Here is a 17,865-nt window from a genome sequence, read left to right as displayed (position 1 = left end):
AACAACAAAGTCATGATTAGGTCTATTTTTTGTTTAAAAAGATTACAGTCATTACAGGAGTTATTACATCCCCACTTTAAAAAAGATACATTAGGAAAATAAAACAGAAAAAATCACTGATTCACTTTGATTTTTGTAGTATATTTTCATCACATAAAAAAATTAAAGATTTAATTTGCAGCAGTTTTAAGATATAAATCGATATAAAGTCCCAGGTTTGCTTTAGCGGTCCATTTATGCCTTGTTTTCAAAAAGCCTCCATGTGCAGCGCTTAACTTCCTTCATTCATCATAATTGCTGAAATGATGTCGACTAACAAAGACAAACAAAAGATTCGACAACATAAAAAATAGAAAGCAAGATCATTTTTTTTCTTTTATCAAATTAATTGAGGCAACTAAATAACACAGATTGCCATAACTAGATTCTATGACTGAATATCAAAATAAATCACTTTCCTTCATTTGTTAGAGCGAGACACAATTTGCATATTCACAGATATCGTAAAAAAAGAGCGATAGAATATTTCCATAAAATGTACACACTGTTTCCTTCATCAGAAAATACAATAGAAATCTACTTTAGTGGTTTTAAAGGAAGCATGATAACTGGATAGAGTTGCTCTGATTGTCTTAAAAATGCATTCAGCTTCTTTTCTTTACACTCTTTTGCTAAAAGGAAAGAAACAAGACATTTCAGACAGTCGGACGCCTTCTGAGCAACCATTCATCTCATATTATTGCTTTTAGCCTTTGACTAAATACAAGCAGCTGCTGTCAGTCTGATATGTGCGTGTGTGTGTGTTTGGTTTAACCTCTCTGATACCTGGTTTATCCAGGTGTGTAGCAATTATCTCTGTGCTGAGTGACAGACTTTCATATCACCCGAATCCTGAAAACAACCTCAGCGTCGCTTAGAACATACGTGAGATTCAGAAGACAGACAGATTACAAGACACAACACTTTTTTTAGTTTTATGAAACATGAAAAGCTATTTTGTGTGATGGGGTCCATTATGAACAGAAAATGTCTACCAAAGTTTGAATAGTTTTGGTCATTTCCAATGAGAGATTGCTGTATTTTTGTTTCTTCAGCTGATTAGACTGTTATATGGTCATTAAATGTGCACATGGTTGATCACTGAAAGAAGGAATAAAAGACATTTCTCTTTTGCTTATATTGCCAGCACTATCAGTCAAATGTGATCAAACCACAACCACCGAGCTTTTGAGTGTTAAACTCTTAATAAATAACACTTAAAAGGTGTTTTTTTTCTTCAAACTTTAACTTTGATTGTTGCACATTTAGTCATTAATATTTAATGCTATGAGAAATACAAAAATAAACCAGGTTTTCAAGGGCTTTAAGATCTTTGAGTTCAATTAGTAATAACAGAACTGAAGCATCAAAAAGATTTAAAAAATGTTTTTTATGCCCTATTTTTTAATACGGGTGCATTGATTATTTGTTGTCTGTAATTTATGGTGATTATCAGTACCAGATAACTTAGTTTAGGTGTCTACTTCTGGTTGCTTTAGCACATTCATTTCCATAACATTGTTACACTCTTGCCCCCTGATTTTAAAGGGTCAGTTCACCCAAACCTCGAAACATTCTCACTTACGTGTTATCTCGCAATGCAAATTGTTTTGAGGATATCCACTGCTAAAACATCTGACACCACAATACAGTGGGGAGTTGGTGCTCTCAAAGCACTCAAACATGACATTTGAAAAACTCAACTAGCACCATGTGTTTCCACAAACAGGCACTCTATGCAATCCACAGACCCGACTGAAAAAAAACTGTCCACAGAAAGGTCTGAGGATTGCTCGATAAAGGTAATTGGGAAAACTATGTTTGTAATTGTGTTTATCTTGTTGGGGGACTCCAGCTGTTTGGTTCCAGCTGTAAAATAAATGGGGATACTTGTTAGACAAAGTCAGGGAGACAGGAGATGGACTGAAAGAGACAAAGCTCCCTTTCTCTAACAAGAGTCCAGCTCCACATTCCTCCCATTCTGCCGGGCAGGACCTGACCGCAACTACAGCTGGCTCTGTGTCCGTCTCGGTGTCTTCTGGGAATTTTGTGCTCTTTTTTTGAAGTCAGGAAATCCCTGCACTGACACAGTGGTCGCTTATTGAGGCCACTTCAGGATCTCACAGAAAAACGGGTTATTTTTAGGGTTGGGATTTGGGATCTGCATGCTTGCTTTCCATGTGTGTCTAAAGTGACTTTTAATTCAGTCGCACAGATGTACGGAACAGATGCTCAGATGCTCAGACTGTGCTAAAACAACCATTGCTGCTTGATACACTGATGAGGTTGAATCAGACCGACTGATCCAACAGCAGGTTATTTCCTGTTAATGTCAGCTCACTTTTAAGCAGCTAAACACACCTGACTTAGATCTCCAGCGCGTGAATTGTTATTAAATTGTTTAAAATGTTTTGACTTTGGTTTTTAACTTTGTCATTGACAGACGAAGTGAAAATAAAGGAGAAAAAATACCTTCTGTATGAATTATTGCTTCTCTTTTCACTCAGTAACAATATGACAAAAACAACCTGTCTGACTGAGCCGCTAATTCCTGTCTTTGGTCCGTCACTTAATGATTCGCTTGAATAAAATACACCTCTTTCATCTGTCTCTGTCGACAGCTCATTATCTCCTCTGTCTTTTGCTCAAAAACAACTTTTCACCAGCCCGCCCTCCACATGCCGCTTGTCCGCCCATCCATCCTTTCATCCTCACTCGCTGTCAGGTTTTTTGAGGGAGTGCAATAAGAATCTACTTTCAGTTTAGCCAACTCAGAAGACAATTTTTGTCAGCAGAAAGGAAGCCTGGAAGCCATTCTCATCTTGGGCCAGAGATACGCTCATGTAATTAACCTGAATATGGTTTCAGAAATTGCAGTTTCGTCTCTACTAATATTTGCTCATTAAAGAGATCATTTTTACTGGTGCACAGCACCAAAAAAAATCAATCAATAAAAAAGTCACAATACCTGGGGTTAACAGGTAAAGCTTCAACATTTGTGATTATGATTGTGACTATGCACTATGTATTTACATATATTTTCTTCTATTTTTTTTTTATATTCAAAAAAGAAAAAAGAAAAAAAAGAAGGGCGACCTATTGATCGGGATGCTGATCAATATTCGTACTGGCTTAGGGCTTTAAAAGGTCATATTCAGGGTCACAGTCCATGCCAAAAGCAGGTGGGACAAGTTCTCAAACTCCTACTGGATCAAAAGGGGGTCACAAACGATTTAATGTGAATGAAGCTACGGGTCAAAAGTCTTCCAGTCCTCACAAACTCTGACAGAAAAGTGCTGCGAGCCATTTTGCACTGACCGAACTGAAAGTGAACTCCCCCAACACCTTTCCATCTCTAACACGTCCGCATTCGTTCAGCCTCTTCTCTCTCTCTCTCTCGTTTCCTTCGTTCCAAGACATTTCCATGCTGGAAATACTATTACACTGACAAAAAAATCTGCTAAAACTGAATTATTCTAATTATACTGAATGTAAATTTCATTGCTATATAACTCATATTAGTTGCAGTTTGTAATTGGTTTCGTTGTAGCAGCTTTTGTATTATATAGACTTACAGTGTGACAATCGTGAATCAAATATCCCTTTAAATGCTTTGAAAAAATGTCTTGAAATTAATGAGATAATATAAATCTTAATGCCGATAAGCAATAGTACAACCCATATATTCTTTAAAAGATGTAAAGAAATAATGTTTTACTTTTTCTGGAGCAGTATGAAGTTGTTTTTACACTCCCCAGTAATTCATTAACAATTTAACATTTTCAGCTCATTTAAGGGGATACTTCATTACATTAATTACATTCACTATGACATTATCTGGTATTATTGCATTCCTAAAGCAGACATGACATGTTACTGTTGTAAAACCTTGCTAGAGAGCTAAAACACGATAAATATACTGTGATAAAATTATATTCCTTAATAGTTTTATGTTCCATTGTTGAAATGTTAAAAAGAAATTTGAATTCTCACTGCACCATAATGAACCCTCACCTCCAAAACATGTTCTCTCTTGCTACTTATCCATCATGTGGTGCTGGTCAGCTTAGAGTTCATTTCATTAGGAAGCAGCTGGTAGTGACTGTCGGCCGTGTTGGAGGGCCAGATTGTATCACCGTGACATTTAAACTATCTAAAAAGTTGCCAAAATGTTAAAAAAGCAACAGACCTGACCCCTGCCCTGATTCCTGGAAGCCCTTGTTCCCTTTTCCGAAAGCGAACCCTGGAGCAGGGAGTTAAATATTTAAAAGTGGCAGTGAATATTTGATCCGCAGTACTTATCGGTCTATTTCAATTACCTCTTGAGTTGAAATGAAGAGCAAAAGTTCCACACTTTTCGAGACATACTGAGCTGGTATCTGACCCCGGTTCTGCTCATTACTCAAACGACAGCAGGTCCGGGTGGGGCTCCGAGTCCTCAGCGCTCACTCCGGTGCCTTTACTGCAGGGGGCGCCGTTCCCCACCAGGACCTCTTCTCCAAGGCTGATGCGGCAGGGAGTTTTGCGGGGTGTGGAGGCCAGCCGGGAGTCCGGCCCTGACGCCTTCTGCCAGATGTCATAGGGCTTAGCTCTGGACTCCAGCAGGGGGGGATCTTTGTTGATGAGGTCTGGCACAGAGAGCTGCAGCTGGGGCTGATGTTCCTCCTCGCCTCCTTCAGTGCTTTCCACATCCTCTTCTTCTCCACCTGTCACTCCATCAACTTTGCCGTTGCTTCCTGCCGTCTCCCAACAATCAGAATCGACGTTCTTCTCTGCTGAGACCGTGAGCTCCTCTGACCCTCCTCCGCCCTCCTTCTTGCTCTGCTGCTGCTCGCTGTTCCTCAGCTCCTCCTTGGCGATGAGGGGCGTCTTGTCGGGAGAAGAGAGGAAGGTGGACGAGTCGGTGGGGTCTGGAGAGGAGACCACGGGGTCAGAGGAGATCATCATGTCCTGGGTGGTCTTCAGCGCCCGAGGGAGGCGCTTCTTCCCCGATGGTGGTGGTGGGTCCAACCGGGGGAAGGAGTCAAAGGAGGAGATGTGACTGGAGGAGAGGAGAAAAGGGCAGGTGGAGAGGGATGGAGGAAGGAGGGAAAAGAGAGAGACATGGAGAAAATTAAGTCTAACAGAGAAAGGTTAAAAGTAAATACTGTCCCACATGCTGCCTTCAAACGCTGTGAGGTTTTATTTTCAGCATGGGAAGTAAAGTATACGCTTGGTGTTGAAGTTTTTTAGGTCTTTCTTTTTTACATTTCAGAGTTGACAATAGAAGTAATCAAGAATAAATATCAGTAAAATCACAGACTTGAACTCAGAGCTTTCATTAAAATAATCACACGAAGGCATGAATACGACAGCAGCAGGTTGTTCAGTTGGACTCTTCTAGTAAACGTGACCATACTAGAAGGCATCCACGGTACCAGTGAATTGATGACCTACTGAATTGTACAAGAGAAACTACAGTTTGTATTTCACAACTTTGGTAGAGGAAAGCACACACCATGTCCTCTGTTTTATTTCATTAAAGGAACTGATGCAACTTCACTGAATTGTTGCGAGTTTGCCGATTGTGTTTGAGAGTGTGTTAAACCTGACAGATTTATTTTTTTTGCCTTTATTAAGTTTGTATGACTTGACAGTGCTTTCCATTGCGGTCTACACACTGGGCAGTGAAAACAGTTGTTCATGGAAACGTTCAACATTTACACTTCAACATTTACTTATTCACTTTCTTGCAGGGCGTTAGATGGGAAGATCGATACCACTCTCATGTCTGTCAGAGGCATAGACTCTTTATAAGAAGTTGACATACTGTCATCACCGTGACGTCACCCATTGTTTATGGACTGCCGTTTTGAAGCATCGAGTTCGGCATTTCGGCCGCCGCCATATTGTTTTTTTGCAACCAGAAGTGACACGAGAGGGTGGAGATAAGTACAACCGAACGCTGAATAACACATTTTAGGCCTTTTTTAGGTACCATAATTTACTAAATGAACATCATGCTGTATTGAAAAAGACTTGAAACTAGCGATTGAGACCATGAACTCATGTTTACAATGTTTACTGAGGTAATAAATCAAGTGAGAAGTAGAGTCATTTTATCATAGACTTCTATACAATCAGACTTCTTTTTGCAACCAGAGGAGTCGCCCCCTGCTGGCTATTAGAAAGAATGCAAGTTTAAGGCACTGCCTTGTATTGTATTAGACAGAGTTGTAGCCATTTACAATTACAGTTGGTGAAAAGGCATCAAATTTAGCCGTACTCAGACTTCATATCTACACTTGTCTACCAATTAGAGCGTGTAACTGTAAGTGATGGGAGCATGTGTTTGTGTGTGTGTGGGTGGAGGAAAGTGGATGGTACCAGCAAGAACCTACATCTACTTTCACTCCTGGTGATCGATTTAATGGCTCCACATCGTGCACTGTAAGTGTTTACAGAAACACACTCCTTTCTCAAGCTGTTCCCCACAATGGCAGAAAATTACAATGGTGGCTACATCCAACAGCGATGGGAAAGAACTTATTATTACCGCCGCATGATCGTTCACGGGAGCTGACGGGGATGCACTCAAAGACAGTTCAGTTCAGTAAGCACTGCTGTGAGAATATAAAGAGCGCAGATACCGTTTTGTTGTTAAGGGAAACTAGAAAGTCAACTTCTCAGCTTCATGTGTATGAACAGTAGGCTGGTGTTAGTATAGTGGGCTGATGTGTGTATAATAGGGGAGTGTATATTTGCTTTTCAGGCGATTCAATACGTATATAGATACACAGACCACGATCCACTACAAAATAATACATAACATCTGGTTTGACTCAAATAAATCAATTATTTCCTCAATTTTCACTTCAAATACTAAATCAGAAATACCACAGAAACAATGTCTCAGGCAGCGATACGGATACGTTTTTAGTCCGGAGAGTATATTCTCTAAAATACTGCTGGCTGGGTATGTTTACCTCAGTTCCTGGGTCAGTGTAATCACTCTTTTGTATAGTTTGTAATTTCAATAATGCTGTATTGACAGATGTTCTTATAGGAATAGCATAAGCTTCAGTGACAGTTTTGCCCTCAACCGGGAGAAGGGCCCTATTGGATATAGCATTAGGTGTGTGGTGACATCATGACTGTATAAGAAGTGGATGTAGTCACCGTGACGTCACCATTGGTTTGTGGATTTCTCGTTTTGAAGCCTTCAGTTTGACATTTTGGCCGGTTGCCATCTTTGTTTTTTGCAACCAGATGTGACACGAGAGGGTCGCTGAATAAGACGTTTTCAGGTGATCAAAAATGTTACAATTAACTAGTTAGTAAGTCGAAAACACAGACAATTTCCAGATGCCGCAGGTACGTGATTGGAGAACGTATAGCGGCCTACAGTAGACGGTGAGGAGCGGTTTTGCACACACTGATATGCAAACACAAGCTGCAGGTACAACAGTGCTGAGAGAGCATTACATAGAAATCGAAGATCATTTTTTTGCTACCTGTATTGTTTTTTTCTGAATTTAATGCAGAATTTGGGTCGGATCTGTGGTATCGATGTAGCCGAATCTCTGATAATGTCATGAATTAAACTATCCAGATACTGGAATTCATAAAATGATTAATGAGGTCACGCTGCTTTCATTTTCAGATGACAAAAAACAAGCTCCAAAATGTTCTGGGCTCTGCACATTTCATCTCATGCATCCAGGTTTCAACAAAGAGGAGTCAGTCAGTTATTAGGTAAAAAGATCTCTTAGCACCGACCGTTCCGACCAGCCGGTCGGAACGGTCGGGCAAAATCTTTACAGATCATCACTGGTAAATGAAACTAAATCTATTCACAGTCCAGTGCATGGAGATGAATGGGAGCAGAGCTGCTGAAAATGACTTCTGCTTGACTGATCTTCAGTTGGAAAGACAACAGATCAATGCTGCTGGAACAAATACACACACGCGGAAACAACCTCGGATGTATGAGTGTGTGCACGTCAGCAGGTAATGAATAGACAATGAAAAGGCATTTCCATTTTGACAGAATAAGAAGCTGAAAAGTTCAGACTTATTCAATTTCATCGTCTCACAGGCACCTTTGATGTGTCATTATTAATTTAAACCCACATTTCACAGGAAGAATCTTTTTCTGCCTAATTTACAGTGATAGACAGCACAGGTAATTTAATATTTTTTTGCCTACAATAAGACAATGTCCTCCAGTGGTTTTATCATTAAATTGAATGTGTGGCCTAGGAAAGTTTTGTGATTTTTACATATTCATCCTATTAAATGAATGCATACAGTTAAGGCTGGTTATCGGTACTTGATACCTTTAAGGTATCGGCCGAAACAACCCAGTGCCAAGTAGTATTGAAACTTCTCCAGTCAAACCATACCTGCAAATGATCTTTTTTGTGCCTGGATCTAGAAAAAGGTGACTATTTTGCTCGCAGCCAATCACTGCGAGCATTCTTCAATTTATTGCGCATGTGATCGTAATTTTTTTAAACGATACCCACCCCTACATACAGTACGAAAGCACTCAAAAAAGGATTCATTTAATCAGAGAGGTTCAAGGAAAACCAAATGGCCTTAGGGGCTGATCACACTGAGACGTGCCGACACGCTTTGCCAAGACGTTTGTGAAGCGGCCGCACCTATAGCGACGCGCCTCGGTGTGATCAGCCCCTTGATCAATATGTGGAATCAAACAAGCAAACCTTTGAGGCACAAGTCTGCAAATTAATTTGGGATGATCTTGTGTTCAGGATAAGGGTTAACATTAAGTTAAGAGGAGGTTAATGTCAGGGTAACAGGGAGTGGGACGCAATTGCGGACCAGGGGAATAGTAAACCTAAACACCACTGCAGAGTAGCTGACTAGAGGATAAACTCTCTGGGACACAGAGTGAATTTGACTAAAGAAAAAGACACTGGCAGCAATGCCAAGTCAAAACTGAGAAGCCAGGCCACACAGACCCAACCCACTGTAACACACAAAGCTCCAAGAGCAAACAGAGAAAGGTGAGCAAATCATGCAGATGTGAGGTTCACGTGGCAACTTCTGCCAACACACTCTCACAATGAGACAGTGATTCAGCATCTTAACACTGGAAACCAAGGGGTAGATATAGGCTTCACACACCCGATCCTCATCAGGGACAATTAGGCTCCCAAAGATGAATAACCCAACCAGCCCGGTGAGTGGCAAGTGCCCCTCACATTTAAGTTTAGAGAGCGATTGGTTCCTTTAAATACAAAGGAGATATGTTTGTGTGTGTGTGTGTACCTGTTTGCAGTGGTCTGGTTGAGTTGGTCCATACAGCTCCACACAGCACCAGCGTTCTTGTTGACCTCAGTAACCCCGATGTCCCCGAGGTGGCTGGGCTCCTTTCTTCTTAACAAGTCATTGACCTGAAAGAAAGAAAGAAAGAAAAGAAAAAAAAGAAAGACAGAAGGAAAAAGACAGAAAGGAAGAAGCAAAGATAGAATCAGATCGGTTCAACTGATGCAACATTAGTTATGAAGTTTACTATACAGCCCAAATATCAAAAGTTAAAAAAATACATGATGTGTTGTGCTGTGCCAACCTTTGCGCCGACAGCCTTGCCCAGATTAATGGCATTTTTAAGCCTCTGTTGTCCTCCGGATGATGGAGAGTCGACGGAGCTGGACCCCAAGCTATGATTAGCTGATGCTGGGGTGCGTCGGGCCGAGGGCTGGCCTGGCCTGGAAGGCTGTGGACTCTGCTGCTGGGCAATGGAGTTCTCAAACATACTTTGATCAACTGGGAAAAAAAAGGAGAGAAGACAGGAGAAGTGAATACACACAGTATACACAGGATTTAACAGAAGATGTGAATCTGCTGCTGCAAAGCTGCAGACTGATCAAGCAGTAGACAATACAAATGGGATGTTTGCTTTGAGAATGAGATGCACTAACTCAGTTCTTCGAAGGGAAATGAAAGGAGTACTCCATTAAAAATGCAGGAATTCTGTTGATTGGTTTCTCGTAGTTTCTCCACAACATTGCTGAATACACTATTTCTGTCCTATCCCCCGTTATATCACTGAAGCTCTGCTAGAAGTAGTGTATTTAGCAACTTTTGGCGGAGTAACGATTGTTTGGAATATACTATACTTTGGAGTTTTTGGGTCTCAATTGGTATCCACTGCTGTGAATCAAAGCTGACTACAGCTGCTGATCCTCCACAAGCAATCTACAACAAACTTTTAAAGGCCACCTCTCGAGCCTAAAGGGGAGCGGGTATTTGATACTCAAAAGGTCAAATGTTGATGGAGTATTCCTTTAAGTGACTACGTCATGTCTCTCTGGCGTCACTCTGCAGCTTTGCACCAAACAAACTGATGTTGCATCATCGCAGCACGATTCAAAGGCATTTCATGAGAATACATGTGAGGGCCAGATGGCAGTGCAGTAACACTGTATGTAATGATCACGAAATAATATATTAAAACAAAACGCATGCACATAAACAACAACAACACTGATGAAAATGAAGCAGAAATTGAACAAAAAATGCAGGATCAGAAACGGCAAAACATAAAAGGGGAACTTATGTGGCAATCCACTTGAGACAGAAGATCTTACCTCTTGGAGAGAAAAGTTTCTCGGAAGGCATTTAATGGGACATAAAAGTATCAGATTTCAGATCATTTTACCTCTAAAAAAGCAGATTATTGAGCGGTTTCTGCTTAAAATGCAGCTGATTCATGTCTTCTTCTGCAAAAAAGACAAGTCAGGGGAGGCAATAAGTGCAGCCTTGACCTGCATACACATATCTGAAAGGAACATTGTCTTGGCCAGATAAATGGAGAAAAAATATCGCCCATTTGGAATCAGATGGAGCGTCAAAGTAGGGTTTGAGCAGCCAACCTTGACTTCACTTTGCACATACAAGCAATTCACTTGGCTGCACCAATCAAGAGATCTACAAAAGCACATTAGCCAGAGGCGTGAGGAAATATTATGTTATGAATCAACGTGACACAGAGGGCATTTAGAGTAGTTTCAAGGAGACAAAGAGAGAGAGAAGAACAGAGAGATACATTTACTTTGCAGCATGCAGGCACTTTTTCAAATCAATTGCTACAGCAGAGAGGTGCAAAGTGAAACAAAAGTGGATCTGGCAATTAATGTAATTATATAGTAGATTGTGTGTCTGTGAGTGCAGGTAGCTATATTCAGACCTGTTCAGCTACCTGTTTGAGTGCATTGAACATTGTGTTTTATAATATACAGAATATTGCGTTGGCATCCCCACTGTGTCAATGCAGCTGCGTCTTTTCACACAGTAGTGATGTACTGTATGTATGTATGAAGATGGCCTTAGTGCTATTAGACTATTGGAAAATAGCACTGCATTTAAAATGTAAAGGACTGTATTGGTGTAGAGGTAAGATAAAATATGATCCAGATAATAGAGTTAGAATAATACATCCATGCGTTTGAAGCCAAAACACTGCATAAAGGTTAAAAATACTATTAGGCAATGATTGCTTGCCATATGTTCAACAGCCTTGTATTCATCGGAGTATTTCATACTTTTCGTTAATATTTTAGCACAAATCACTGAGAGGACAGTATGCCTATATGTATATTGCCCATTTGTGATACAAAAGGCACTTCATTTACATGCTTTGTTCAATGTTCTGCTTGTCTGCCAAGGTCATTCAGGGTGTAGGCTACTGACTGTATCAAGGTCATCGAGTGATCTCACGATCAATGGTTTCACATTGCACAGGCTATAAAACATCCTTATTGATCCCACCAGACGACGAGGCCACATACTGTATTCCTCCCACTTTAACGCCTAATGGAAAGGTACTGGGTGGACTTTGTAATGTAGTACGCCCCTTGGAGGGCTTCATGAAGGACACTAGAAGGGGAAGCTGTTTGTGCAACATGTCTAACAATGTGATCAGCGACTTGTTTCTATAATTCAAAACATTTACTTTTTGGCTGCTTTTTCTCTTAACATGTCTTCCTGGCATCCCATGCTGCTGCCCTAAAAGTAAAATCTGCTGTTTGGAAATGAGCCCGGGTGTCTCAGTCTGGCTCATTTACACACATCACTATTTATGACCATTTCTCTGCTGGACTGTCCCTGAGCCAGCTCTCAAGCTCTCTGCTCTTAAATCTTCTGTGTACTCTGAACGAATGCAAATATGGTGTCTGTTGAGTAAAGTGCTGTGTGCAAATACCAGTATACACACAAGGACTGGAGGTCAGTTCGTCCCCACCAAAATGAGATGCAGTGAAGCAGGTGACGTTTAGAAATATACCATTCATGAAATCCAAAACAAAAGACGAGTGATATTGAAGTTACAGCAAGTTGTACAGGAACAAGAAAATGTACGGGTTCGTCCCTTTAATTAATCAATCCATCTTTTGTGTTCAAAAAGCAATCCATCGCATTGAATATAAAAAATAAAAAAATAAAAGTCATAAAGCAATTACTTTGATGTTATTTCTTTCATTAAAAGTATAGGGCTGTCAAAGTTAACGCGACAACGCGTTAACGCAAATTCATTTTAACGCCACAAATTTCTTAAACATTACGTTAAATAAAATTACATAAAATTACATAAAATTACATAACATTAAGAAAAAAAACTGTCATGGCCATTTTTAAAGGGGTGAAAATGGGTTCTATGGGTACCCGCGAGTCTCCCCTTTACAGACATGCCCACTTTATGATAATCACATGCAGTTTGGGGCAAGTCATAGTCAAGTCAGCACACTGACACACTGACAGCTGTTGTTGCCTGTTGGGCTGCAGTTTGCCATGTTATGATTTAAGCATCTTTTTTAAGCTAAATGCAGTACATGTGAGGGTTTTTGGACAATATATGTCATTGTTTTGTGTTGTTAATTGATTTCCAATAATAAACATATACATTCATTTGCATAAAGCATCATATTTTCCCACTACATGTTGATGAGAGTATTAAATACTTGACAAATCTCTCTTTAAGGCACATTTTGAACGGATAAAAAATGTGCAAATAATTTTCAATTAATCATGATTAATCATGGACAATCATGCGATTAATCGCGATTAAATATTTTAATCGATTGACAGCCCTAATTAAAAGTTAAACAATTTTCTTTTCTATCTAGATATCTAGCTTGCTTTATGCAAGAGTTGGAAGAACCTTGTGAGTTCCAGGAACTGATTTGAAGTCTGCCTGTGTAAGCTGTGTAAGTGTTAGTGTAGCAGGTAGGTTTACATCACCAACTCCCAGTAAAACCGCTGGGGAAATTTGAAAAACAGAACAACAATGCGAGGATTTCAGTTTAACACAGAAAGCACAAGCTGTTCTCCTCTTCCAATCTCACAATCAAGCCAAACCGCTTTAGAGAAGACGTTCATTTAAATGTTCTTCATAGTCAGCTTTAGGCTACTCCTTTGAATTGTCTTGTTTAATTAATTTCCTCCTCCTCCACATTTCTCTCTCTCAAATTGGCTGCTTTTAAAGTGACCACCAGGTAGCGCTCAGGGAAATGTTAGACGAGAGGCCCCTCGTGAAGCTAAAGCTCCTCAGTCTGTCACAGTGGCTGGCGAACACCCTCCTTTCTCTCTCTCAGTGGGTTGAATCATAAATAAAAGGCACTGCCACTCCTCTCTAGAGATAATGCTATTCCAATACCCACAAATTGAAAGATCCGATGTAAGTGAGTCCTGTTTCCTCCTGACAGGACGCTCATTCACTGCTGTTTAACGGACGTTTTGTTCAATTTGTCACTTCTTGTGCTGAGATTTCCCAGCAGCGCCTGCCTCTCACAAGTGAGAATTTCATTTGGGCAAACAATTCATCTATGTCCTCAGCCCCACTGCTGCAGCCCCACTGTGACTTAGGCTGGCGAAAACAGGTGGATTTTCTTGCCTATTGAAGCATTAACATTAGAGAAGTAATTGTTAAATCACCCTATACTGCAACTTCAGCAGAGGTAATATTACAATGAAGACATTTCTAAATCAAACAGTGCGGTGCAGCTGGACTGTAACAGATTCAGATTGAAACGCAGGAATCACTGTGAATTAAATTAAGTATTAACCTAATGAGAGGTTGTTAAAACCACTAAAACAACACTGTTTCCTCGTTCCATACTACCAAAGATACCCACCATTTGAGTGTGCAGAAAGTTTGAAAAATGAGGCACACTTAAAAATACCAATTTGCATATCAAAATCAGTTGATTTTTGATTGTGGTGTTGATGGACACGGTTGCACCACAACAAAAACCAGAGGAGCAGCTCACAAAACAAGAAATAAAGTAATACAAACATGTTAAATAAAAGATCTTTTATAAGAACTGGCAAAATGGTTTACTGTCAGTTTAAGTATACACTCGAGCAGGGGTTTTCAGTGTCTGACACCGTTGGCCGGACAAAATTGAGACAACTGCACCCCCAGCCCAGTAAGTATATTTTTGCCATGGACACAAAGAGTTAGTTGTAGGTTACAATTTGAGCCCCAAGCCTATATTTGTTTACATTTTGGCAAATTAGCATCATTAAAAGTATGCAGAATTAGATATCATCACCTCCTATGTGAAATATACCCATGGAGGTACAGACAGCTATCACTGGATTACTTTGAAACTGAAGAAACCTTAAAAATGTGATTATTCTAAGGCAAGTTCTGGGGTTAAAAGGAGAGTCTTTTCTTTGATTTCTAAGCGAGTTTATGGACATTTCTTCACAGTCGTCATCGGAAATAATGATATCCTTGTGAAGTAGTCACACTGAATCTAAAAATATGCTTGTCATGTCTGTGTGTTCAGCATCGACTGAGTTATAACTCAGAGAAGAGGTAGCTTAAGTACCTTAAATGGGGCCAAATCAGGGGGGCAAACTACATTAACTACCTTCCTGTTGTTTTCCGAGCACCAGCATGCACCTGTCCCTTTCGCGTCCTGCGGTATCATTGCCTCACGTCTCACGGTTGAGCCTCCCAATTTGAAAACCTGTACTTGTAGCGAGACAGAGGTTAGAAAAAGAAGCTGTAATCAGAGTGACTATAGAAGCTGAAGAGACTTTCGATCTAGAGAACCTCTGCGGCTTGTTTGTTTACTTCTGCAAGACTGTGCAACAAGCAGATTACTGAATGCATTTTAGTGTATGTGATTGTGTGTGTTATGTTGTCTTTTAATTACAAACACGCCAGAAGGATAGGGATTCTGCAATAATCATCATTCATTAATGCTAAAATAGGGATTTCCTTTTCTTTCTTTCTGTCTTTCTTCAGGAGCTTCTGTTGGATTAACAGCTTTTTATTCCAACAGTAAGATTACAAAACAAACACAGAAGGGTTCATGTTGTTATAAAAGCAGAGTTGGGAAGGCTATTTTTCAGTGTGTAATCCAATGTGTAATCCCTCCACACTCTCAGATTCATTGTTAATTCCAGTAATTTCATCACATGTAATCAGTCACTTCCACATCCTGCAGAATAAGCAGGAGAGAGAGCAAGAAGAGAAACATAGCATGCGAAAAGAGCCATTTAATGGGCACAAAACAAAGTGGTTTACAAAACTAAAGAAGAGAGCTCTCACTCCCACTCATGTACCGGCAGCGGTCGGCCAGCCTGAATCAACTGAAATGATAACGCAATCTTCTGCAACACTAACCAAATTGAAAAAATCTACCCTAGAAGAAACATTCGTGTTAATGCTACAGTATAATTATAGTTTAGTCTATTCCGTTAGTGTGCTTGAAAAAGGTCTCAAAAGCACAACATGAGAGTCCAGACAAACTCCAGTATGCTATTTTGTGCTCTAAAATATAAAGAAACAAAACTAGTGTGCATGTAAGTGAGACTGTGCTTTTTGTTTGTCATGGACAAAGCAGGGACTGGCTAATAGCAGTCTTACAGGCATAGTGAATGAGGTTGTCTCTGCAGCAGGTGAACTAGCAGAGCTGCTGACCTTTAGACAGTGAAAAAAAAATCTACCCTGCAAAGAACACTAATATCTCTATCTCAAGAGAGACAGGCATTTGTTATTTCAGTGTTAAACTGGATATCATCCACAGCTACAGCTAAATAATATATATTTTTCACTGCAGGGTAATTTTCTCTATCTTAATAAGGAATAATGATGGATCACAAAGTAATTATGATTACAGTTTTCATCATGCGGAACTGGTAATTGGCCAACATCAGCTCCAAACGCCCTCTCTCTGTGACTTCGGCTCGACTCTGCCAGGCAGCCAGCGAGAGGTTGTAATTAACTCGGCTCGGCTTTGGCATCACCGATCAAAGTGCCAAACTCTAAGCTTTGTTCTTAGCTGAGGGTAACCCACTTCTGTCACCGGGACGGAGCACACACAGTAAGCCCTGCACGTGTACAAACACACACAAGTATCATTTTCTTGTTCCCAACATTAGATTTTCTTAAAACAAGTCAGAAATCTGCGAATGCTGTGAAATAATATCACTGCGGCAAGCTCAACTGGCAACCATGCGCCAGCGCGGTAACATCGCTACAGACACCAGACACCACAACGGCGGTAAACTGCGAAATAGAGAGCTTTCCCTGGCGGCGATAGGCCCAGATCAGACAGAGACGCATCGCTACAGGCGCAGCCGCTTCAAAAATGCCTCTTGGCGAAAGGTCTTAGCCAAATCTGCGGATGCGCCTGTGGAGCGTGGCTGTGTGCTTAACCAGGCGATCAAATGCGATTAATGGAAAATTTGGTCTCTCTCTCTCTTTCTCTCTCAAACACAGTACGTTCACAACATGAGATGTGAATTCCAGAGAGCGCCATAGAGCCATTTCTGTACCAGGAAAACAATGGTTCTGCGGGCAACGCATTTCTAGCGATGTGTCTCCGTGTGATCGGGGCCATAGGCTTAATCAGCACTGTGTGAACTTGTTTGGCAAGGGCTAATGGACGATCATTGCAGCGATCTCAAACATCAAATCCATCTGTTGATGAGGACCATGTGAAACGGTCAGAAGCTCTAGAAAAAGTAAGGGGAACTTGAATTGAGACCGTTTTGTCAACTGCAGTTACAAAAGTCAATAATGAACTGTCATTATATGACAGATTGTTTATTACAAATGTAATGCTTATGTTTTGTATGACCTCTCATGTGGAGAAGTCCGAGAGGAAAATTTGAACATCTACAGCTCCATGGCAACAAACTTACTACTGATGACGACGGTTGAAAGCTCCGGAGTAACTGAACCTGGAGTTGAGATTGTAGTGTATGTCAAAATGAACCATTTTATTTGATGCTAGTGCGCTGATCTGCTCTTTCTTGCTCCATGAGCAGAACTTAACTTTGTCTTATTACAAACAACTCTTGAGGACTCATTAAGAAACTAAAACTGTGCAAAGATTTACCTGAAGGCTCAAAACTGAGAAGAAAAAAGGCAAACATTATACAAGTTGTATGCAGATGTACAAAAGAAACGGCAACGCGAACATCTCCAAAGAACCCCTGTTCACGTGTCTATTTGAAGCCCTGAAAAACATGTTCCAGCCGAAACAAATGTGTTCTATTTCCTTATGCAAGATGTCTAAAACAGTTTACAGGAACAGCTCAGGAAGTCCTTCTGCTTATAAAAACAGAAAACAGATGCTGAAGAAACTGTGATTCTGTTGCTTTTCTGCCTATTAAAGAAACAAGTAGATTTTTTGCAGTATAAATTAAAATTCCTTAAGTTTCACCTAGTTTTTTCCCCCTTAAAAACAGTGAATGGATTGAGCCCTGCTTGTTAACGAGAGAAGCAGAGTGCAGTGATGTTCTGGAGCAACAGATCAGGACAAAGCTGCATCAGAGCGAGACGCTGGGAGGGCAGAATAT

The 17,865-nt window shown here is 40.4% G+C and overlaps 1 protein-coding gene across 3 annotated transcripts in view; it reads right to left on the bottom strand.

Moving 5' to 3' along the window:
- Window positions 1-10: 10 nt before the first annotated feature.
- Window positions 11-17,865, bottom strand: part of LOC119488051 (carboxyl-terminal PDZ ligand of neuronal nitric oxide synthase protein-like) — a 202,695-nt gene continuing 184,840 nt past the window's right edge. For all 3 annotated transcript variants that reach the window (XM_037769218.1, XM_037769219.1, XM_037769220.1), the window contains 3 exons: window positions 9,617-9,813; window positions 9,316-9,440; window positions 11-5,080 (listed from right to left, as the gene is read on the bottom strand). In XM_037769218.1, coding sequence (XP_037625146.1) covers window positions 4,438-5,080; window positions 9,316-9,440; window positions 9,617-9,813 — 965 coding nt within the window. In that variant the 3' untranslated portion in view covers window positions 11-4,437. The remainder of the gene's footprint in view (window positions 5,081-9,315; window positions 9,441-9,616; window positions 9,814-17,865) is intronic.

This window comes from Sebastes umbrosus, chromosome 5, assembly GCF_015220745.1.
Source record: "Sebastes umbrosus isolate fSebUmb1 chromosome 5, fSebUmb1.pri, whole genome shotgun sequence".
Taxonomy (NCBI): Eukaryota; Metazoa; Chordata; class Actinopteri; order Perciformes; family Sebastidae; genus Sebastes; species Sebastes umbrosus.
Note: the sequence above shows the minus strand (reverse complement) of the source record. Positions and strands in the feature narration are given on the sequence as shown.